At 53.0% G+C, this 23,152-nt stretch overlaps 1 protein-coding gene across 2 annotated transcripts in view; it reads right to left on the bottom strand.

Moving 5' to 3' along the window:
* Positions 1-1,189: 1,189 nt before the first annotated feature.
* Positions 1,190-23,152, bottom strand: part of GGT1 (gamma-glutamyltransferase 1) — a 34,242-nt gene continuing 12,279 nt past the window's right edge. For both annotated transcript variants that reach the window (XM_032967753.2, XM_076072612.1), the window contains exons 2-13: positions 21,718-21,906; positions 19,949-20,079; positions 19,291-19,380; positions 17,904-18,096; positions 14,784-14,944; positions 13,587-13,736; positions 12,858-12,991; positions 12,489-12,676; positions 10,921-11,048; positions 10,247-10,359; positions 6,413-6,526; positions 1,190-5,205 (exon numbers count right to left, since the gene is read on the bottom strand). In XM_032967753.2, the coding sequence (XP_032823644.2) occupies positions 5,059-5,205; positions 6,413-6,526; positions 10,247-10,359; positions 10,921-11,048; positions 12,489-12,676; positions 12,858-12,991; positions 13,587-13,736; positions 14,784-14,944; positions 17,904-18,096; positions 19,291-19,380; positions 19,949-20,079; positions 21,718-21,905 (1,737 nt within the window). In that variant the 5' untranslated portion in view covers position 21,906 and the 3' untranslated portion in view covers positions 1,190-5,058. The remainder of the gene's footprint in view (positions 5,206-6,412; positions 6,527-10,246; positions 10,360-10,920; positions 11,049-12,488; positions 12,677-12,857; positions 12,992-13,586; positions 13,737-14,783; positions 14,945-17,903; positions 18,097-19,290; positions 19,381-19,948; positions 20,080-21,717; positions 21,907-23,152) is intronic.

The raw sequence follows: 23,152 nt of genomic DNA, 5'->3' as shown, positions 1-23,152 counted from the left end.
GGCCCTCTTGTCAATCCACTGCCGGGACGAGAAGACTTCCGACGCAGTGGTGGAACTGGTCAGGGCCGTTCTCTGCCGAGCGTGAACTCACTCAAGATATTCAAAGGTGCGGACTTAAGTTGACCCGGGCAGAAACACACGACCTCGTCTACCCCTTCTTCAAAGACAAAGATTCCCCCCCCCCCCCCCCCCCCATTCAATCTAGATTAGATTTGAAGTTTTCGTGACTGCAGGGATCCATACTCTTTGGTTCTTTCGGTAAAGTAACTTCAGCAAATTGTTTCCTGCTGCGGTTGTCCCACCTGATGACGGGCGCTTGTGTTGCGACCGAAACGTCGTGATTTAATTTATTTTGTATTTACTTTTATACCTACGTGACTTTACCGAAAGAACCAAAGAGTATTCAACCCCCCCCCCCCCCCCCCCCCCCCCGTGTAGCCTGTAACAGACTGTCGGGGCAAGCGCCGTGAGCGGGTAGACACCTACGAAGGCCGGCACGGCACGCGATGTGGGGGTGGGTGACCAGCACCACATCCCGCTCAGGTTACTCAGTTGAGGCTGAGTCGACCTTGGAGAGGCCCAGAACCCATTCGGATAAATCGTCATTGGCCGTCGGTGGCCGTGAGCGGGAATCGAACTCGGATGGCCAGGGGGGGGGGGGGGGGTCACAGCGCCTCCTCTCCCCACTCCGCGGCTTGATCACACCCGCACTGAACCTGCAATGGAAACGGATTTTTTGTTTCCCCTCGCGAGCAAATCTGTACGGCGTAGTTGCGATTTGTGATTAAAACTTGACGAGGGCACCGCCAGCCGTCGTTAGCGGTCAGCCACAACCCAACCGCGCTCAACGAAGCAGGCTAACCGAGTTCGAGTCCCGGCCACGGCTGACATCAGTGGCGAGTTATTTTATAAACTCTCCCCCACACCCCCCTCCCCCCCCCCCACTAGCCTTCCTGCCCCAGCGTGGTGAAGTATGGTCAATCCACACGCCGTGGTCGACGCGTCGTGTGGATCGAGGCCGTCACGTGGTAGTCGTCGACGTTTTGGTAGATGTGGACTTGTGTGTGTGTGTGTGTGAGGAGGTCTCATCCGGCAGTGGATTCACAGAAAAAAGGGATTGTCAATGATTATTATTATTGTTATTTTGTAACCAGCTGGCAAGGCAGAAAAAGAACAACTCGGGAATCGATTTTGTTGAAAAATACTGTGCATGTATATTTCCCCATTTGCGAAAACGTTACACGTGAAAATATAAGTATTATTTTCTCTCTCTCTCTCCGTCTCTCTGTCTCTCTCTCTTCCTAAACAACAGGAAACTTGAGATGTACACTCACACGCAGGCGTCGTGACCGGCGCTGTCGGGCCCACTCTCACACCGCGACTGCGAGCGCGCTGACGGGTTGTTGTTGTTAAACATCGTGCGGCACGTGTCCTAGCCACGTGTAGGCACCGCCACCGCCACCACACGCAATACGCACGTGTCACACGAGTGATGGTTCGTGACGTTCTGAGAGCGATCTTTTTTTAAAAAGAACAACAATGCGACCGTCATCGTGACCGTATCGCACACTGGCGGTGACACATGTCGGACGTCTCCTCGGATTGTTCCGTGGTGCCGTTCGGCGCGCGATGTCCGACGTTTCGCATCACGCTGTGGGGCGGCTTCTTCGGCTGCACGGCGAGTCCCCCACGCCTGTCCAAGTCCCATTCGGTCTCGACTCCTCGAGATGTCTGTTCAGACTTCGGCTCATCTTTCAGGAAGACGACCCGTTTCCATTGTGCACACAAAATGTCCTTTGGCAACTGTCCGCACGCGGCACATCATTGCTGCCAACACGCGTCTTTGGTCCGTTTGCGTTTGCCACAATCATTGCTCGGTGGCATTCCTACAGCATTCCCACGAAGCAGTTGTCGCTACATTGCACAACCGTGACCACACGAACTAAATATTGCAATCATTCAGGAGTGACGATAACAACATTTCTGGCAGGCTCAACACGTGTGGACACGTGGGACACGTGGGACACGTGGTGAGGTGGCATTCCCCGCCCTCTATCTTATCTAGAATTTTATATTTGACAAGAATGATTAATTGTACATTAGTATTGGCATGGACACTGATGAGATCAGTTCACGCGTAGGAGCGAGACGGATTGTATCGTAGGATCGTGATGACATGGAGCGGCCCTCATCCTGCGGCTCATGACGACGGTAACCCCTGCCCGCCAGGTCACACAGATGCCCCCTTCGCGTGGCATTCGTTTTAAGCTTCGCGGTTCCGTGAGCGCGCAAACCTTTGCTCGCAACCCCAGCTCGACTCTTTAGCCAAATGAAGTGGTCACTTAGGAATTCGTGCAGACCAATTCGCATTTGCGTTGGCATTGCGCGCCACGCGAGCTGGCACAATGTGAATGGACGATTTGATACGATCATCGACACAACCATAATACACGACTACAAATTTCCACGTGCTTTTTACCGTATTCTCCAGATTATAAAAAAAAAATCAAGACTCCTCCGGAATGTCAGACGCAATCCACAAAGACAAAGATCCCCGTGTAGCCTTAACGCACTGTCGGGGCAAGTGCTGTTAGCGAGCACTTATAAAGGCCGGCACGGCACACGAGGAAGCGGGTGGCGATGTTTACTACACACTGCACCAAGTACTCATTTGAGGCTGAGTCGACCTAGGGGAGGCCCATGACCGGTTCAGATAATCGTCACTGGTGTTGGACGTGAGCAGGAATCGAACCCGGGTAGCGCAGCGCGCTAACCGCTATACCACCGCTCCCTACACCGCACTGACACACACACCAGAGCATTTGCTTTAAAATACATGGGTGGGGGTGGAGATGGCCTCTTATTTTCTGGAGAATACGGTAATGACATTTCCGCATACTGCCATTAACCGGATCATCGTGTGCTTTAATTGCAAGCGGTGGTATAAAATGTGTTATTATTTCAGTAGCAAAAAAAACTGCGTTAAAACTAAACGGCTATAAATATTTAGACTTGGCGGGCAGTTCATTCCCGATCGCTAAGGAATCACAGCATTTAATAGATGTTGGCAAACGGCCACAATACGCACGCCCTCTCTCTGGCATACATCTTTTTCTTTTAAACAAACACGTCGTCAAAACGTTCAGTGTCAGGGTAGTTTCTTTTCACCTTTAAGTAATTCGAATGTTATTAAACACGAGGCATTCTTTCCACAGCAGCAGTGGACTGCGATGATTACAACGCTTCGGGTGAATGAAGACACTAATTGACGTAATGAACATTGCAATTACAGTGACGTGCATCCTATTTGCAAATTACTTGGAAGACTAATTACGTTGCGTTCCATGCCTTCTGGGATGTGAGCCCACTCCCCCATTGTAAACCGCCCGGTAATTTCAAATCAACGCTGGTCTGGCTGGCCGCTATGAGCCTCTCTCTCCGAGTCGTCCCCTCTGGCTGGTGGACAAGCGGAGCGAGCAAGTGTTGTGTGTGTGCGCGCGCGACTTGAGCGACCGATGGGTTCATGCGTATACGCCGACACTCAACCCAGTGCCGCGATGGAAAATACTATTCACAAGCCACACTCGCCGATGTCAATGAGTCTTTGGCACTGCAATTCCCCCCCCCCCAGCTCCCATCGTTGATCCTCAGGGGGCTTCATTGGTGCTGTCACCCTCCGCACCTCACCGCCCTTGAACTTCGTTGGCGCTGGTCCCTTGGACATATTTGAACCTCATCTGCAACGAGCGACGTCGTGCCTAGACCCCACACGTGTGCTTCGTCGGTGTCGGACATAAACTGTTACAAAATACATCATGGGGACCTCCTTTGCCAGTACCAAAATATGATCATAGGTTTTTTTTTCCCCCCTTTTTCTGGCAACAAAACAGCCGTGTTAAGTTGTTAAAACACCGAACTGAAACCTTTAACAAGGAATCGTGTCTGCATTAACCACAATGTTTGTGGTCAGAATGCAAACAAAAAAACGTACTCCGATAATATATGCATTGTTTATGAAACTGATTGGTCCACACCAGAGACAGCTTTCTTTTGAGCCTCGTCTCAAACGGTGTTAGACCCCAGAGGACGCCTTTTGGCATCTTGACACCTGTTTTGTTGCCAGAAAAAAATGGGAAAAACCTATTATCATATTACAAACTATACTAATTTTTTTTTTTACAACTTAAGGCCCACTGAGCTACATAGCTCTTTCTCGGAAGCGACCTGGCCCACAGATAGTAGCTCAACAAAGTGGCTTATCGTATGGAAATTTACTCCACACGCACGTGCCGGCTCGAACGGCGACCAGGTCCCGGCTCCTGCAGTGGCCTCATTGGCACCTCCTGGGACCCCCTTTGTCTTTCGCCTCATAACTCCCGTTGATTCCGGCTTGCATTTGTGTTGGTGCCTGGTTTGTATCTGCTGTGTATCTGACTTGCATCTGAGTGGTATTTGTTTTAGATCCATATTGTATCAGGATAACATCTGGTTAGTACCTGGTTTGTATCTGCTGTGTATCGGACTTGCATCTGGCTGGTATTTGTTTTAGATCCACATTGTATCTGGATAACATCTGGTTGGTGCCTGGTTTGTATCTGCTGTGTATCTCACTTGCACATTGTATCTGGATAACATCTGGTTGGTGCCTGGTTTGTATCTGCTGTGTATCTGACTTGCATCTGAGTGGTATTTGTTTTACATCCACAATGTATCTGTATAACATCTGGGTGGTGCCTGGTTTGTATCTGCTGTGAATCTGACTTGCATCTGAGTGGTATTGTTTTAGATTCACATTGTATCTGGATAACATCTGGTTTGTATCTACCTTACACCTGACTAATATGTGGCTAGTTTCTGTTTTTATATTGGCCTTGCATCCATGGTGAATCTGGCTAGTATCCGGTTGTGATCCAACTTGGATCTGACTTTCATCCAGCTTACATCTGGTTCATGTCCCGGTTGCATCCACCTTGCATTTGGCTTCTATTCATCTGGTATCTGGCTTGCATCCACCTTGCATCTGGCTAGTATCTGGTTTGCATCTGGCTTTGTGTCCGGCTAGAATCCTGCTGGGTAGCCCCCTTTGCGGGAGTCCGACTGGGCCGTCCAGTAGTTGCCATTGCGCAGGATGGCTTGCACCACGGATCCGGCTGAGTCTATCCACTCAAGGTCGTGGTTCCTCTGCTGTAGTCCGCTCGCCACAACCTGCAAAGTCATTCACACAGTGTCACGAAGGGCGCAACGTCTCGCAGGTGAGTACAGTATAGTCAGCAGTGTAGGTTCACAGTCAGGAGCGATGTAAGCCGGGCACTGTGGAGGCGAAGGTTGATACAGTAGATGTTGCGAAACTTCCTCCCCGTGAGAGTCGAGGAGGTGCCATACCCTGGCTCGCCAGGAGGAGGCAGTACCGCCACAGTGTGGACTCCACGTGTGACTCCGTCTGTATGGGATAGAGTGTCTCCCCCTCGCACGCGTGGATTTTCTCCAGGTGCTCTGGTTTCCTCCCAAACGTAAACACTCATTAGTTGACCGATAACATCTCAGAGCTTGGGTGCCTTCCTGTTCGTCTGCGGTTCCTCGCGCCTCTGAGTCGTTCTCTACGGGAGTGAGCGAATTTCGCGCGGCGCTTTACAAACTGAAAATTAATTATTAACTATTCGGTGGCTTTACACACTTAAGAAATGCGCAAGTATTTTTTTTTCTAATTTTCAAAATTTGAACCGTGATATGACGCGGGTACACGTGGCCGTACTCTCTAGAGAACAACGTCACGGCATCTTTGACGTCCACCGCGAAGCAGACGGCCCGCATGTTTTACGGTCGATTCAACCCGCAGCATTAACCAGGGCGGACACTGGGTTCGAACCGCGAAGCTCTGCAACGAGCGGCAGCTAATGCGCTACCGCTCGGTCACTTGAGCTGCGATGGTGGTGGTCGCAGCAGCGCAATGAGCCCCAACGCCAACGACCCCTCCAAGGTGTGGCAAGCGCGATATTTTCGGCTGAGATGGACATGAGTGCCTTGTCAATGATCCAGTTCTCCTCCTCCAGCAGCGAAACCGTGAGCAAATCATCACCGGGCGACATGCGGCTGACTTTACCCGCCGTGAGCTCTACGTGCCACGTCCGAGAGTCTGGGTGCCTCGTGTGGCCAGGATTAGTGGCAGGGCTATTGTTCAACCGGAGCTTATCGTGACAGTTGGCGGTATGGCTAGCATGACATTGCCTTCAGAATCAGAATATTTATTTATACTGGAGGAATCCGATGAGCTGTAAAGCTCTTTTCTCATAGATGTGCTCCAGCCGCTGACGACACCGCGCTCCTCCTCGTTGCACCGCCAAGTTGGGTCCCTTCCCCACTTTTCGTTCGCTCGGCGCGCGGTGCCGGTACCGCGCCCGCGGCAGTCTCTCACCTGGTCGAACCCTTTCTCGATCTCCGTGACGTTGGGCATCAGCTGGTTGTGAAGCCTCTTGTGCTCGACCGAGCCCACCACGTCCATGCCGAACCACAGCGCGTTCGCGATGACCTGGTCGCGGTTCGAGCGCAAGCGGGGAGGTGGGGGGGGTGTCACAAACGGCGGCCACATAGCGCCGGTGGCGGGAGGCTTGGGATCATTCGCCACCGACCGAGCGCTCGTTATAACAAACAAGCCCCCCCCCCGCGCAGAAACTTCCGGAAGCCGGACTCGGCAAGAGATGGCGCAGGGTCATCACTGGCGGAGCTACGCGTGGTGGGCTGACCTGACCGGTCAACCCGGGGCCCTTGGACGCCGTCGGCCTACAGCGACGTGGCTTTGCCAGTGGAAACTTTGCCCTCCCTTGTTTTCGGATATTCATTGTCTTAACACAGGGGTGGGGAACCTTTTTTCTGCCAAGGACCATTTGGGATATTTACGACATCATTCGCGGGCCATACAAAATTATCAACTTAAAAATTTGCCCTGTTATATTTGCTCAAACATTTCATTAACTCGCCCCTGATGCGATGGCTGGAACTGCTTTTCTTTGGCGAGGCGTGGTGATGATGTTAGCTGGTATTGACGATGTTGCTGCTACTCGCAACTGCTTTTCCAGGTTTGCTCCCTAGATTTATTGAATTTCGAGTCCCGCCTGCGGTTGCCTTGTCAGGGCCAGAGACCCAAATGATTTTGTGGGCCTTATACGGCCCGCGGGCAGGACGTTCCCAACCCCTGTCTTAAAAGAACATTTGTCAAGTAAATGAATGTATTAAATTATTTATTTCACTGCCCCCCCCCCGCCCCACCCACCTGCCCCCTCCCCACCCTCCACCCGTCCCTCCCGCCAAAAAAAAGTAGCAACTCAAAAGAATATTTGCGTTTGGCTCGCACAATACCGATTCACTCACCAACTTCAACAACAACAACCGTCATTCGCCACTAAGTGGCGGTGACGTCACCACGACGCTTGTGCCAGGCCATGTGCACCTTGAGGCCACGTGAAGTGTCGAACGTCCGCTGGCAGGAGGTCACGGGGCAGACCCAAGTGCCACGGGTCGACTGACTAAGATGACTGAGATGACTGGCTGATGCACCACCTGTTCCCCCTACTGTGCCAACCTGCTGTGCTTTAGCCACCCGGCGCTCCGCTCATTGTTGTGAGCGTCGCTCCTCCGCCCTCCGTTGTTGTTGGAGGGCGACTGCCTCCAACTGCCCAGTAGCGTCCTTCACGAGCCTCCTCCACAGAGGCCGATCTTGACACCGCTGGTACCAGTCATCGGCAAGTCCACTCAGCTCCACGTCCTCCTGTACCACATCACTCCATCTCTTCTCTAGCCCGTGCCTGGCCCGTTTAGCCCCCTTGATCCGGCCGAATAAAAGCTGTTTCGGCATGCGGTGGCTGGGCATGCGGGCTACATGACCCAGCCAACGCAGCCTTGCCTGCCGGAGGAGCTCACCGATAGGACCTTGCCCATATCTTTCAAGGATTTGTGAGCTCCTCACACAATCCAGCCTGGTTAATCCCAGGATGGATCGTAGGCAGGCTAGCCTAAATGTTTCTAACCGGCGAAGATGTTCCATTAGGGGGGTCCACGTTTCGCAAGCGTAGAGAAGGGAGGGAATGACCGTGGCCGAGAAGACCTGAAGCTTAGTGCGGAGCGACAGACCAGGTGGCTTCTATACAGTGTTACGCAACCGATGAAAATATATTGCCACTCGACTGATTCGGAGTGAGACCTCTGCTGTTAAACTGGAGCCGGTCATAAGCACACTGCCCAGGTATGGGAAACTCTCCACTCTCTCCACAACTGCCCCATCACCGATTGGGAGTTGTGGGGGTGGAGTGTCCGATGGTACAAAATACCCAGGCAGGTGCTTAGTTTTGGTGGGGCTGATGGTAAGGCCCCATCTCTTAGTGGCACGCTCAAGTCTCAGCAGCAGCGTCTCCAACTCCTCCTCTGAACGAGTAGCTATTACCAAATCATCGGCATACATAACGTGGTTGAGCAATAGGGAGCCATCCCTTGACTGCACCCGGGCATCGATCAGCCTCCCATTATATCTGTACCAAATGGAGATTCCCCCGGTACAGCTATTGAAGGCTTCACAAACTACGTGGTCAAAATAGATGTTAAATAATGTGGGAGCCAGAGGACATCCCTGTTGCACCCCAAGGTGTACAGGGAATGGCTCGGACTCCCGGCCACGTAGTTTTACCCGGGCCCGCTCACCATCATGCAGGTCCTTAATGATCGTGAGCAGAGGGTCAGGGACTCCAAAAGCACAAAGAACAACCCAGAGCCCAGGCCTACTGATTGTATCATAGGCCTTGACCAGGTCAATAAAGCAGAGATGTAGGTCTTGCTGGAATTCCCTACACCTCTGCTGTAGCAGACGGACAGAAAATATGGCATCTGTGCAGGACCGCCCTTTCCTGAAACCGCATTGGGGCTCCGCAAGCCTCTCCTCAGCGTGCCTAGCAAGGCGATGCTGAATAATCCTTGCCAGGACCTTTCCCGGCCTCACACTGAGGAGTGAGATGCCCCTGTAGTTGTTACAGTCTATGTGGTCCCCCTTCTTAAAGAGGGGGACCACCAGGGCATCCTTCCAATCCTGTGGAACCCGTCCAGTGGTCCAGACTGTTGTTATGATGTCATATAGGGCAGTCTGTGCACAAACGCCACCCTCCCTCAGCATTTCGCTTGGGAGATCATCTCTGTACTCTTTGGTTCTATTGGGTAAGGTCACGTAGGTGAAAATAAAATAACAAAAAAATCACGACGTTTCGGCCACAACACAAGCGGCCTTCATCAGGTGAAGGGACGAGACTGTCTGGAGGACAGCGCTGGAGTGGGAGAAGCCACGCTTAGATCACGACCTTTTAGCTGTGTGAGAAGAAAAACACAAAGCGCCTTGACAAAGGAATTAGCATATAATTTAGCATTGCTAAATTATATGCTAATTCCTTTGTCAAGGGGTACCTCTGCGGATGTGTATACTTTAACTTAGCTATTTCAATGAGCCATTTCAATGCTAAATTATATGCTAATTCCTTTGTCAAGGCGCTTGGTGTTTTTCTTCTCACACAGCTTAAAGGTCGTGATCTAAGCGTGGCTTCTCCCACTCCAGCGCTGTCCTCCAGACAGTCTCGTCCCTTCACCTGATGAAGGCCGCTTGTGTTGTGGCCGAAACGTCGTGATTTTTTTGTTATTTTATTTTCACCTACGTAACTTAAACCCAATAGAACCAAAGAGTATGGATCCTAGCAGTCACGAAAGCTTTATATCTAGATCATCTCTGCCCAGTGCCTTTCCTGGTCTCAGACTCTGGATCGCCTTCAGTACTCAACAGATGGCACTTCAGCCAGCCACTCACAGGGGGTGACTTCTTCCAATATTTGAGGCACCGCAGCCTCAGCAGGGTCATCCCCACTTTGTGCCACGATGTTTTCCTGGCTGAGGGATTTTCCCTCCCCCAGCACCTCACAGAAATGCTCAGCAAATCTGCAAACCTGTTCTTGGGGGTCGGAGATTGGATCACCGTTTTTCCCCTAATGATTGTAATAGGTGTGGCGCTGCAGGTTACTTTTTTGATGGAGTTAAATAGAGATTTGTGATCCACTTCACCAACTCAGCCACACACCCACCCACTAAACCACCTCACTTGGACACACGCTTTCCTACTCGCTTACACACGCAGACCCATTCACCAACTGACCTGCCCTCTCTCGCCCTCTCTCTTTCTCTCTCGCCCACCCACTTACCAGCGCTCTCACTCTCTCTCACTCACCAGCGCCGTGCCGGTGGTGATCTTGGTGCCTCCGGACGCTCCCACGATCAGCTTCACCCGGCTCTGTTTGTCAACGATCAGCGTGGGGCACATGGACGACAGCGGCCTCTTCCCTGCGCGCAGAGATCCACAAAGGCAAAAGGTCCCTCGTGTAGCCTTAACAGACTCTTGAGGGCAAGTGCCGCTCGCGAGTTGCACCTATGAAGGCCGGCACGGCACACGAGGATTGTGGGTGGCCAGCACAACGCCAGACCGCAGTGTTTTCCCAGTGGCGATGTTTACACACACCGCACCAGCTACTCATTTGAGGCTGAGTCGACCTAGGGGGGGGGAAGGCCCACGACCGGTTCATATAATCGTCATCGGTGTTGGCCGTGAGCGGGAATCGAACTCGGTTCGCCAAGTTGTTTTATCCGCGAACGCCAGGAGACTGAATGGGGCCTCTGTACGCGGTTAACGAGACGCAAAACTGGGGAAAGTTCTGACCCACCTGTTGCTAGTTGGCAGCAATGTCTGTGATTTGCACTGCTATCGTGTTTTTATCTCAATTGTTGTTGTGACGTTCTTGCCCCGTGCACCTCCTGGACATCTGCGAAATAGAGCTGTATAGCTTATCGGATTCCTCCTCCCTGCTCTAAAAAAAATATTCCGACGATTCCGATTCTGATCCTCACCGGGCCTGATGAAGTTCGCCGGCGACGGGGGCACCCCGAAGCCGTTGACGATGTACGGCGAGGAGAAGTCGTCCATCTCGTTGTTGAAAATAATTCCGGTGGAGGGGGACCGCACCTTGGAGCCGAAGCTGCGGGGGGGGGGGGAATGAGAAGAGAAACGGACGGAAGCGATGAGGCGGACCGGAGAAAACCGGCCCGGTCGGCCGCGATCGACGGCCACGGGCAAAAGCCCGCCGTGGGACGGCAGATTCTGAAGCGCCGTCGGCGAAGGACGCGAAAGCGACGAGGGACGACGCTGAACGGCGCCGGTGAAACGAAACGGCGCAAAAAATTGGCAGCGGTGCGACCCTTCCAGCTATCATTCGCATGATTCAAGTGGCAGGCGGATAGAGGGGGAAATTACCGAAGAAAGAGGGAGACACTCCACACATTTACTTATCCTAGATTTTTATTTGACTCTATACAGGGTAAGGGGCAGGAGAGGGAGGGGTGGGAAGTGACGACGCAGCGGTGAGCACACTGCCCTATGAACCCGGGTACATGAGTGCAATTCCCAGCCACGGCTAACCTCGTTCGATCTCGTAAAGGAGCATAAACCATCATCACGCGAACTCCGGTAGTCATCCTCGCAGCAGAAGTTTTTGGCTGGCCATTGAATAAAGACGGTCTCCGCATCAACGCGCTTTCAGATGCGCTTCTGCGCATCTGTACGGTGCAAGAGAAGTTCAACATATTTTAATTGTTTTATATTTACTTTAATTGTTTTATATATATTTTTTTAATTGTTTTATTGTTTCCCTTCTACGTGACTTTACCGAAAGAACCAAGAATATCAATCCCTGCAGTCACGAAAGCTTTAAATCAAAATACTTTTATTTATTTGCCCTATATATATTGAACTCTATATGCGCTGTGTATATGTTTAGGGCAAGGGGCAGTAGAGGAGGGGGGGGAAGTGGCGACGCAGCGGTTGGGACACTGCACTATGAACCCGAGCACATGAGTTCGATTCCCACAGCCACGGCTAACGTGAGTGACGAGCGAAATCTGAAGCAGTCGTATTTAGTCAACAACAACAAACAACAACAAAATATAACGCCTTCAAATCCCACGGGGGGGGGGGTGGACGTAAATTATGTATATATAACTCAGTGGGCCTTACCTGCTAAAATAAAAAATAGTTTAATAGTTTTAGATTTTCAATAACTGATCAATCGCTGCAATGCTGATATGTTAACTGTCTTGCCCGGTATACAGGAGGTTGTGGGTCGGATCGCGTCCCTGACGCCTGTAAATTTGGAGTTTGCACGTTCTCCCCGTGGTCGCGTGGATTTTTCTCCAGGTCCTCCGGTTTTTCCCTCGACATTTAGAATCAACATCACGCGTTCAGAGCATGTGGCTGCTGCAAATGTCCACGTGATAAGCCGCCGCTTTCGTTGGGCTATCATCCGTGGCAAGGTCGCTTCTGAAAAAGAGCTACATAGCTCAGTGGGCCTTACCTGGTCAAAATTAAAAAAAAAACATGGGAAAATAATTCCTCCGGCCGTAGCCGTGCGGCGGCCTCTCACTAGAAGTTGATGGTGCTGGTGACGGAGACGGCGCTGCCGTCAGGCCCCACCACCGACAGGTGCGCCGTGCCGCTGTCCTCCGGCACGTAGAACGTCGGCTCGTAGTACTCCACGCCGTGCGTCGCGTTGTCCCAGATCTTCTGCCGCAGCGCTTCGGCAAAGTCCTTTGACGTGACGTTCTTCATCAGCTGATGCGACGCCGGGGACGGGGGGGGGGGAAGAGACGTGGCGGGGGAGAGATTAATCGACCCCATCGCTCTTAACGTGTTTTTACAACGTCCGATTATGTAGGTCGCTCGCGGGTTGCGCGCGCGCGCGAGCGAACGAGCGAGCGAGCGAGCGGTTGTGGGCCGGCTCGGAGGTCCGTACGTCGGTGAGGTTGACAAAGTTTGGGTCGCCCAGCTCGGTGCGCTTGGCGTAGGCGAACTTGAACGCCTCGACGATGCGGTGGTAGGTGAGGGACTTCTGCTCCTCGTCCAGGCTCCGCGACGTCATCTTGTAGCCTGGAGCGCAGAGACGAGAGGCGCTCGCTATGGGATTGTCGTCGTCGTCGTCGTCGTGAAATGATCTATCCGCTGCTGGATGAAAGCCTTCCCAGGCTGTCGCCATCTCTCAGTTGAGCGATGTATCAATCCCCACCTAGCACCGCCACGCGAGCTGACTCCCCCCCGCGTTAGCGTCGAGGAGATGACATAAACCTGGCTCACCAGGTAGAAGGCCGGAGTGTGAATGTTTATTCCTACTGCAGGGGGAATCCGATGGGCTTTAAAGCTCTGGTTCACTGATGTCCAGTAGGGGCGGGTCAGAATGTTAAAACAACAAACAACACAAAAACACGATTGGAGAGCAAAAAAAATTCTACAAATAAAACTGTACTTTTTTTTCATCTAGCCCCACTGAGCTGATTAACTTATTTTTCAGAAGCCACCTGGCCCACAAATGATAGCTCAACAAAGTGGCTTGTCATTGCGGAAATGTATAGCGGCCAAAAAAAATAAAAAATACTCGCCTAATAAAAAAAATCTGTTACAATCTTAAAAGCACGTTTCTGGGGGGGGGGGGGGGGGCGGGGCGAGGGGGTCGACGGTGGAGTCTCACCGGCAAGGATGTTGAGGATGAGGGTGAGCACGGGGCCACTGGAGGGGGCCGGCGGGGTGAAGATGACGTAGTCGTCCAGCTCGGAGCGCAGCGGCTCCAGTACGAGCTCTGCCTGGTAGCGCTCCAGGTCTTCCATCGTCACGATGCCACCTGGTGAGAGACGGCGACAAACGGGTCAAAGATGCCAACCCCCACCCCCCCGTGTTGCCCTCTGGCAGAGCACGGCAGGAGTGGGGGGGGGGGGGGTGGCCAGCACAGCTCCACCGGCCGCCTTTGTCTCCCCGAGCGGCGATGTTTGCACATCGCACACCAGGTACTCATTTGATGGCTGGGTTGACCACGCACGCGCACGTGCAGGCACGCGCACAGGGCACACACACACACAGGTAACAACACTCCAGGTCCTTTCATCGTCACGACGCCACGTGATGAGAAATCGCGACAAAGGTTCAAAGGTAAAGATCCCTCCCAACCCGTACAGCGTTCCGTTGGGGCAAGTGCTGTTAGCGAGTAGCTACCAAATGAAGGCCGGTACTGTGGCATGCGAGGGGGTGGGTGGACAACATCACGCCCGGCCGCCTTTGTCTCCCCGAGCGTGGATGTTTACGCATCGCACACCAGGTACTCATTTGAGGCCGAGTTCGATTCCAGCTCACGGCCAACACCGATGACGATTATCTGTACCAGTCCTGGACCTCTCCTAGGTCGACTTAGTCTCAAATGTGTACCTGGTGCGACGTGTAAAAACATCGCTACTGGAGGAGACAAAGGCGGCCGGGCGTGGTGTTGTCAACCCACCCCCTCGTGCGCCGTGCCGGCTTTCAAAGGTGTTAGCTAATAGCACTTGCCCCATCAGTCTGTGAAGGCTGCACGGGGGAGCTTTAGTTTTTGTTTGTGTTAGCTAACAGCACTTGCCCCATCAGCCTGTGAAGGCTACACGGGGGAGCTTTATTTTGTGTTTGTGTGAGCTAACAGCACTTGCCCCAACAGCCTGTGAAGGCTACACGGGGGAGCTTTAGTTTTTGTTTGTGTTAGCTAACAGCACTTGCCCCATCAGTCTGTGAAGGCTACACGGGGGAGCTTTGTTGTTTTAGAACCCCCCCCCCCCAATCACATCCCTAGCCCCCCACTCCCCACTCACTGCCACCCGACCCCATGAAACGTAACGCGAGGCAGCACAGCAGGCAGGTCGCCCACCTTCCCGCTGGATGTCGCGGCTGATGTTGCGCGCCAGCGAGCCGGTGTAGAAGGCGTCGGCGCCTTCCCTGGCGATCACCTCCAGCGTGTCGGCCAGCTTGGTGAACCTCACCGTGTCGTTCTCGCGCAGAACCTTCCCCGACTCGTCGCAAAACACCTCGCTGCGAAGCCACGGGGTGGCGACATCGACGGCAGACAGCGTCGAAAAAAACGAAACGCTGACAAACGACTTCGTCGACGACAAAAAAAAACAAACAAATGTTGACTTAAAGCTTTCGTGCCTGCAGGAATTCATATTCTTTGGGTCTTTCGGTAAAGTCACGTAGATAGGTTCAAAGAAAATAAAAATTAAATTAAATTAAAAAAAACTACGACGTTTCGATCGCAACGCACGCGGTCGTCATCAGGCTGAAAAAAAGGAGAGTAAATCTGCTGCCGCAGACTGTTTTAAAGGTTTCAAATGGGTCTAGCCCAAGGGTCATAAACGAAGTGGGCGGGGCTATTTATGTTAATGTGAGAGACAGCGCGTCAATAATGGTTTAAATTTCTCAGCCACCTCGTGCGCTGACGTGGCCGCGGCTCTACCGATCTCGCATTAACACGCTCATTTCTCTCGCATTAACATAGCCACCTCCGCGCGCTCGTCATAGGAGATCGTCCATCCGATCTCGCATTAACACGCTCATTTCTCTCGCATTAACATAGCCACCTCCGCGCGCTCGTCATAGGAGATCGTCCATCCGATCTCACGTGAACACGCTCATTTCTCTCGCATTAACATAGCCACCTCCGCGCGCTCGTCATAGGAGATCGTCCATCCGATCTCACGTGAACACGCTCATTTCTCTCGCATTAACATAGCCACCTCCGCGCGCTCGTCATAGGAGATCGTCCATCCGATCTCACGTGAACACGCTCATTTCTCTCGCATTAACATAGCCACCTCCGCGCGCTCGTCATAGGAGATCGTCCATCCGATCTCGCATTAACACGCTCATTTCTCTCGCATTAACATAGCCACCTCCGCGCGCTCGTCATAGGAGATCGTCCATCCGATCTCACGTGAACACGCTCATTTCTCTCGCATTAACATAGCCACCTCCGCGCGCTCGTCATAGGAGATCGTCCATCCGATCTCGCATTAACACGCTCATTTCTCTCGCATTAACATAGCCACCTCCGCGCGCTCGTCATAGGAGATCGTCCATCCGATCTCGCATTAACACGCTCATTTCTCTCGCATTAACATAGCCACCTCCGCGCGCTCGTCATAGGAGATCGTCCATCCGATCTCACGTGAACACGCTCATTTCTCTCGCATTAACATAGCCACCTCCGCGCGCTCGTCATAGGAGATCGTCCATCCGATCTCACGTGAACACGCTCATTTCTCTCGCATTAACATAGCCACCTCCGCGCGCTCGTCATAGGAGATCGTCCATCCGATCTCACGTGAACACGCTCATTTCTCTCGCATTAACATAGCCACCTCCGCGCGCTCGTCATAGGAGATCGTCCATCCGATCTCGCATTAACACGCTCATTTCTCTCGCATTAACATAGCCACCTCCGCGCGCTCGTCATAGGAGATCGTCCATCCGATCTCACGTGAACACGCTCATTTCTCTCGCATTAACATAGCCACCTCCGCGCGCTCGTCATAGGAGATCGTCCATCCGATCTCACGTGAACACGCTCATTTCTCTCGCATTAACATAGCCACCTCCGCGCGCTCGTCATAGGAGATCGTCCATCCGATCTCACGTGAACACGCTCATTTCTCTCGCATTAACATAGCCACCTCCGCGCGCTCGTCATAGGAGATCGTCCATCCGATCTCACGTGAACACGCTCATTTCTCTCGCATTAACATAGCCACCTCCGCGTGCTCGTCATAGGAGATCGTCCATCCGATCTCACATTAACACGCTCATTTCTCTCGCATTAACATAGCCACCTCCGCGCGCTCGTCATAGGAGATCGTCCATCCGATCTCACATTAACACGCTCATTTCTCTCGCATTAACATAGCCACCTCCGCGCGCTCGTCATAGGAGATCGTCCATCCGATCTCACGTGAACACGCTCATTTCTCTCGCATTAACATAGCCACCTCCGCGCGCTCGTCATAGGAGATCGTCCATCCGATCTCACGTGAACACGCTCATTTCTCTCGCATTAACATAGCCACCTCCGCGCGCTCGTCATAGGAGATCGTCCATCCGATCTCACGTGAACACGCTCATTTCTCTCGCATTAACATAGCCACCTCCGCGCGCTCGTCATAGGAGATCGTCCATCCGATCTCACATTAACACGCTCATTTCTCTCGCATTAACATAGCTACCTCCGCGCGCTCGTCATAGGAGATCGTCCATCCGATCTCGCATTAACACGCTCATTTCTCTCGCATTAACATAGCCACCTCCGCGCGCTCGTCATAGGAGATCGTCCATCCGATCTCACATTAACACGCTCATTTCTCTCGCATTAACATAGCTACCTCCGCCCGCTCGTCATAGGAGATCGTCCATCCGATCTCACGTGAGCACGCTCATTTCTCACGTGAACGTTAATAGCCCCAATCTTGATTTTGAAGCTTTCGCGACTGCAGGAATCCACACTCTTTGGTCCTTTCGGTAAAAGCCACGTCGTTTAAGACCCTTGGGCTAGACCCATTTGAAACCTTTAAAACAGCCTGCCTCAGCAGCTTTCCTCTCCTTTTTTCAGCCCGATGACGACCGCTTGCGTTGCGATCGAAACGTCGTAGTTTTTTGTTATTTTCTTTGAACCTATCTACGTGACTTTACCGAAAAGACCCAAAAGAATACGAAAGTGGATGGGTTTTTTGTTTGTTTGTTCCTTCCTTCTCTCTCTCTCTCTCATCGTGTGGGTATTGCGACGGATGACCGTCACTCGAGGTTGAACTCTTTGGTTCGCTCTCGGTCAGGGGCGTCTGTGAGACTCTGCGGTTGAGCCAACGTCTGCAGCAGCAGCAGCGGCTGCAGCAGCGGCAGCAGCAGCAGCAGCAGTGGTAGCGGCGGCAGCAGCAGCGGCTGCAGCGGTAGCGGCGGCGGCGGCAGCGGCGGCGGCACGACGACTCCCGCTCGAGTTCCTCACCAGAGCGACGGCCTCGACTCGATCTCCCCCCGGGCGGACTCCATGGCCGCGGCGAGCGCGCCGCTCACGCGGATGCCCTGTCGCGCCATGCCCACGCTCGGCTGGAAGAGGCGCGCCCAGGGCAGGCGCCCGTGTCGGCGGTGCGCCAGCTCGTAGCCGCGGAGCTCGCCGGGCACGGCGACGGCCAGCCCGCCTGAAGCCGCGCCGCAAAAAACCGCGACCGCAACGGCACCGTCACTTGTGGCACGCGGCGCGCGACCCACCGCCCCACTCGGCACGGCAGCGACCGCGGCGGCGACGACGTCGCCCACGGCGCCTGTGCCAGGCTAGGTGCGCTTCGTGGCCGTCGCGTGCAAGCGTCGAAGGCTCGCTGCTGCGAAAGAGGTCGCGGCACAAACCCCAGGTGGTGCCACGGGTTGACTGAGATGGCCGGCAGGTGCGCCACCTGTGCCCCCGCGCTGTGGCAACGCGCGCGGGGGCACACACACACACACACCGCGTCTTTCCACACCACGGCACGCCGCTCACGTGGGGCATCGTTTACAAATCGTTCGTTCCCAAGACTTTTGTGAAGCGAAACCGGTGAGCCAGAGCCATCATTTACAACGGAGTGGCAAGCCAAGCAACGGACGTCCGCCTACGGCCGAACATTCCAACGCAGGATCGTGAGAGGCGGCGATGGCTTGGGGAGGGAGAGTCTTCATCCAGCAGTGGATTGACCATGGCTGATGATGCTGGTTTTTGTTTTCCCCACTGCCCCTGTGAGTAATTTCTCGAGGAAGTGACTGACGCACGTCATTCGGGGACGTGTTACGTGTCCGTGCTCAGTGAGACTTGTCGTAACGTTCTTGCCCGCCCCCGACTGGACACCTGTGAAAAAGAGCTTCACAGCTCACCGGATTCCTCCCGGATAAATACGTCTTCTGATTCTGACTTAATCGGTGCTTCCCAGGTGACATATGAGCCACGCAGAGCATCCTGAGGACCATCGCCTGTGAGTGCTATTGACGTGAGAGTTTGCGTAGTGGGAGGCAGTGCCGGATGATACTAGTAGCAAAAGTAGCTAGATATGTAGTAGCTACGTGCCCCGCACTTTCAAGGGCCCCGCGCTAAACGCTTTCAAGCTATCAATTCCGGTTCAGTGATTCTGCACTTGCTCTATTACTATAGTACTATACCGCCTTCAACTTTTATGAACGACTGGGTGTTAAAATGTTAGCGTATTATCTGGCTGTATAGAAAATGAAAAAATACAATTTACTATGCAAGTAAAAAAAATGTGTGTGTTTTTTTTTTTATTTAGGGTCCCTTTATTAAATAAATGCTATAGGCCCCGCACTAGCTTCATCCGGCACTGGTGGGCGGGTGGGGTAGACGATGGAGGTACCGGTCAGAGAGAGGTCAGAGTTGTTCCCAAACATGTTTTCCGTGGCGTTGAGGGGAGCCGTCTCCCTCGCGTTTATAAACTCCGCTGTCCCTGCGAGGATGGGCAGGAAAAAGGGGGTTTACGTGAGCGATAAAGATCGATCGTCACTTCGTGCTTACTCATCATGGCGCACGCACACTCAGTGCAGACAATGTTTAGATTTTAAACAACCATCTCCGCCCAACCACACACCCCCCCCCCAGCCGTTTAGCCTCATTGTCTGTTGGTGCAATGCACGCAGAAAAGACAAAGATCCCCGTATAGCCTTAACAGACTATTGGGGCAAGTGCTGTTAGCGAGCACCTATGAAGCCCGGCACGGCACACGAGGGGGTGGGTGGCCAGCACCACGCCCGGCCGCCTTTGTCTCCCCAGTGGCGACGTTTACACACCGCACCAGGTACTCATTTGAGGCTGAGTCGACCTAGGGAAGGCCGGGGACCGGTTCAGAACTCGCCGGGTTCGTAGCGCAGCATAGCGCTAAACGCTGCACTACCGCTCCCAACATTAACAAACACACACGCTCACACACACACACGCTCACACACACGCTCACACACACACGCTCAAACAAACACACACGCTCACACACACGCTCACACCCAAACACGAACACACACCGGTGGAGGCGTTGTAGATGGTGAAGAAGGCCCCGCCGCCGATGCCCATGCTGTGCGCGTTGAAGAGGCCGACGCAGAGGAGCGCCGCGATGGCCGCGTCCACCACGGAGCCGCCGTCCTTCATCGCGTCCCTGCGGCCCACGGGGCGGGGGGGGGGGGGGTCAGGGCTCGTGGGTCAGGGTTACTGAGTCAGGGTTACTGGGTCAAGCCTCCTGGGTCAGGGTTACTGGGTCAAGCCTCCTGGGTCAGGGTTACTGAGTCAAGGTTACGGGGTCAGGGTTACTGAATCAGAGCTACTGGGTCAAGCCTCCTGGGTCAGGGTTACTGGGTCAGAGTTGCTCGGTCAGGGTTAGTGGGTCAAGGTTACTGAGTCAGGGTTACTGGGTCAGGGTTATTGAATTAAGGCTACTGGGTCAAGCCTCCTGGGTCAGGGTTACTGAGTCAGGGTTACTGAATCAGGGCTATTGGGTCAAGCCTCCTGGGTCGGGGTTACTGGGTCAAGCCTCCTGGGTCAGGGTTAATGAGTCAGGGTTACGGGGTCAGGTCTCCTGGGACAGGGTGACTGGGGTAGGTCTGGTTCATATTTTCTCAGGGTTGCTGGGTCAGGGTTACTGGGTCAGGGCTCGTGGGTAAGGGTTACTGAGTCAGGGCCACTGGGTCAAGCCTCCTGGGTCAGAGTTGCTGAGTCAGGGTTGCTGGGTCATGGTTACTGGGTCATGGTTACTGAGTCAGGGCTACTTGGGCTGGTGGCTCTAGGCTGGGAGTCGGTCACTGACACCCCGAAGGGACCCCTCACCCAGTAGTGTAGGTTGGCCACAAATACAATGCAATCTTTTAAAATAAAATTGTTTAATTCGAAACGCTGCCCCGAATCATGACAATTCATCGGACGCCAAATGGGGGGTGAATTATTACTCCGCTAGCTTTTTACACAAACACTCGGATTGCCTTCCTCACACGCACATCCCAAACAGGAATACTCCAAACATCCCAATGCAGGATCCTCTTTAAGGCCCACAGCTCACTGGGGCTCATCGCAGACTAAAGGTAAAGGCGTAGCGCTGTTCGCCCATGCAATTTCTGGTGGAAAGGCCACCACGAGATGTTAACTCCTTTGCCTGGTATGCAAGAGGTCGTGGGTTCGATCCCAACCCTGACGCCTGCATATTTGGAGTTTTGCATGTTCTCCTCGTGGTCACGTGGATTTTTATCCGGTTCCTCCGCTTCCCCCCCCCCCCCCACATTTATAATCAAAATACGTTTAGAGTATTTGTCTGCTAAAAATTTCCACATGATAAGCCACTTCGTTGAGCTGTCATTTGTGGCCAGGTCGCTTCTGAAAAAGAGCTACCTAGCTCAGTGGGCCTTTCGTGGTCAAATAAAAATGGTGTACTTTAGTTTTAATGACGGCATCATCAGCATCGTTGCTATGATTACGGTCTTCATCTTATCATAATTTTGGTTTCTAAATTTAGAACTCTTAGATTCGTTCCACCTGCATTCCCTACCACCACCATAATTATTGCTATTATTGTGGCCTTCGTGTTATCAGAATTTTTTTATTTTAAATTTAGAACACTCTTAAATTCGTTCCACCTGCACCCCCTGACACCAACGCCCTCCCTGCACTGGTGGTTGTCTCAATTTAAGAAGCCCTCTCACGGCAGGAAATCCAGGCTAGCAATAGGTGGCGGGGGGGGGGGGGGGGTCGAGAGGTCATTTCCCCAGGCCAGCTCGGGCCACGGTGCAATCTCCATCTCCTCTCTCACCTCCCGACCTCGGAGCACGGCCCTGCATCGGCTGCCACGGCGGCGCTGTGGTACGAGTGGGTCACCAGGGGGGTCACGGGGGTCGGATCGGTGCGACGAAGACCCAGGGTGAGACCCAGGATGAGAGCCACTGCGAGGCTCACGAGAAGAATCGCCGAGGCGAGGGCCAACTTCGTGTTCTTCTGCATGCTGGATTTTCCAACAAAGACAAAGATCCCCCCGTATAGACTTAGACTGTTGGGGCAAATGCTGTTAGCGTGTAGCACCTATGAAACCTGGCGCAAGTGGCACACGAGGGGGTGGTTGGCCAGCATCACGCCCGGCTGCCTTTGTCTCCCCAGTGGCGATTTTTACACACCGAACCAGATACTCATTTTTTAGGCTTGAGTGGACCTAGGAGAGGCCCAGGGCCAGTTCACATAATCGTCACTGGTATTGGCCGTGAGCATAAATTGAACTCGGGTTGTAGCGCAGCTCGCTAACCACTGCGCCATCGCTCCCCATCATGCAATAAACAAAAATCCTCCGTTATAGCCTGAACCGGCTATTGCGGGAATTGCTGCTTAGGAGCACCTCATCATGCACACGCACGCAGGTTAATTGGTGGGCACGTGGCATTGTGGTGTTTGAGTCGGCGGGTGTACGAACGTGGAGATATACCTGGGACCACACGGCCTCATTTCCCCCACCGATGTTTTTTTTTATTTCTTCAGGAATCACTCGTGGTATAGATTTAGAGTAGTAGCCAAGTGAGTAGCACCGTAGCCACGGCCATAGCGATATGTATACTGAATGTTGTGTGCCGGGTGAGGCTACATTTTTCGGCTCGCCCGACCCTAAACAAGGCCGGCTCAAATTAAGTAAAGCAGGAACTCAGTCGTGTAGACGCAGTGCCTTTGCCAATAACATCTGGTCTAACTCAGCAACATTTGTTTAACCTGACTCTCCCTATGCTGATGAGACCCATGAAGTCGAAACCGGTCCCGAGTTTGCTTACTTAAACAAAGTGCTGCCCGGTGGCATCGGTCAGGAAAGCCAATAAATGGGCTGATGGACCAGACATGTGTACCTGTGCGATTTATAATTCTGCTTATAATTGATTTTTTTTTCTAATACAGATAACGATCTTGTGAACTCGACTCTATTAATCTGCCTTCTCTCGTCGCTCTCCTTACGGAGAAAGGATTGTTGCGTAGTTTTTAAACGGAGCCGCGCGCCTCCGTGTGTGTGTTAAGCAGTTGAAACACGTCGCCTCACTTTGGAAGTAATTCCCCACTCCGTTTTGTGATGCAGAGTCACGGAGCCGCTGTCTGTAACAGCCCTCCGATGCGTCTGCGGGTTCGGTGCCGCGTGTTGTTCGGCACGAAGTCCGACGTTTCGCTCCACGCGCTTCTTCAGGAACGTGGTGCGAAACGTCGGACATCGTGTTGAGCAA

This window comes from Petromyzon marinus, chromosome 38 (genome assembly GCF_048934315.1).
Source record: "Petromyzon marinus isolate PM22_M1 ecotype Great Lakes invasive population chromosome 38, UKy_Petmar_22M1.pri1.0, whole genome shotgun sequence".
NCBI lineage: Eukaryota > Metazoa > Chordata > Hyperoartia > Petromyzontiformes > Petromyzontidae > Petromyzon > Petromyzon marinus.
The sequence above is the reverse complement of the archived record's forward strand: the minus strand, read 5'-3'. Positions and strand labels throughout refer to the sequence as shown.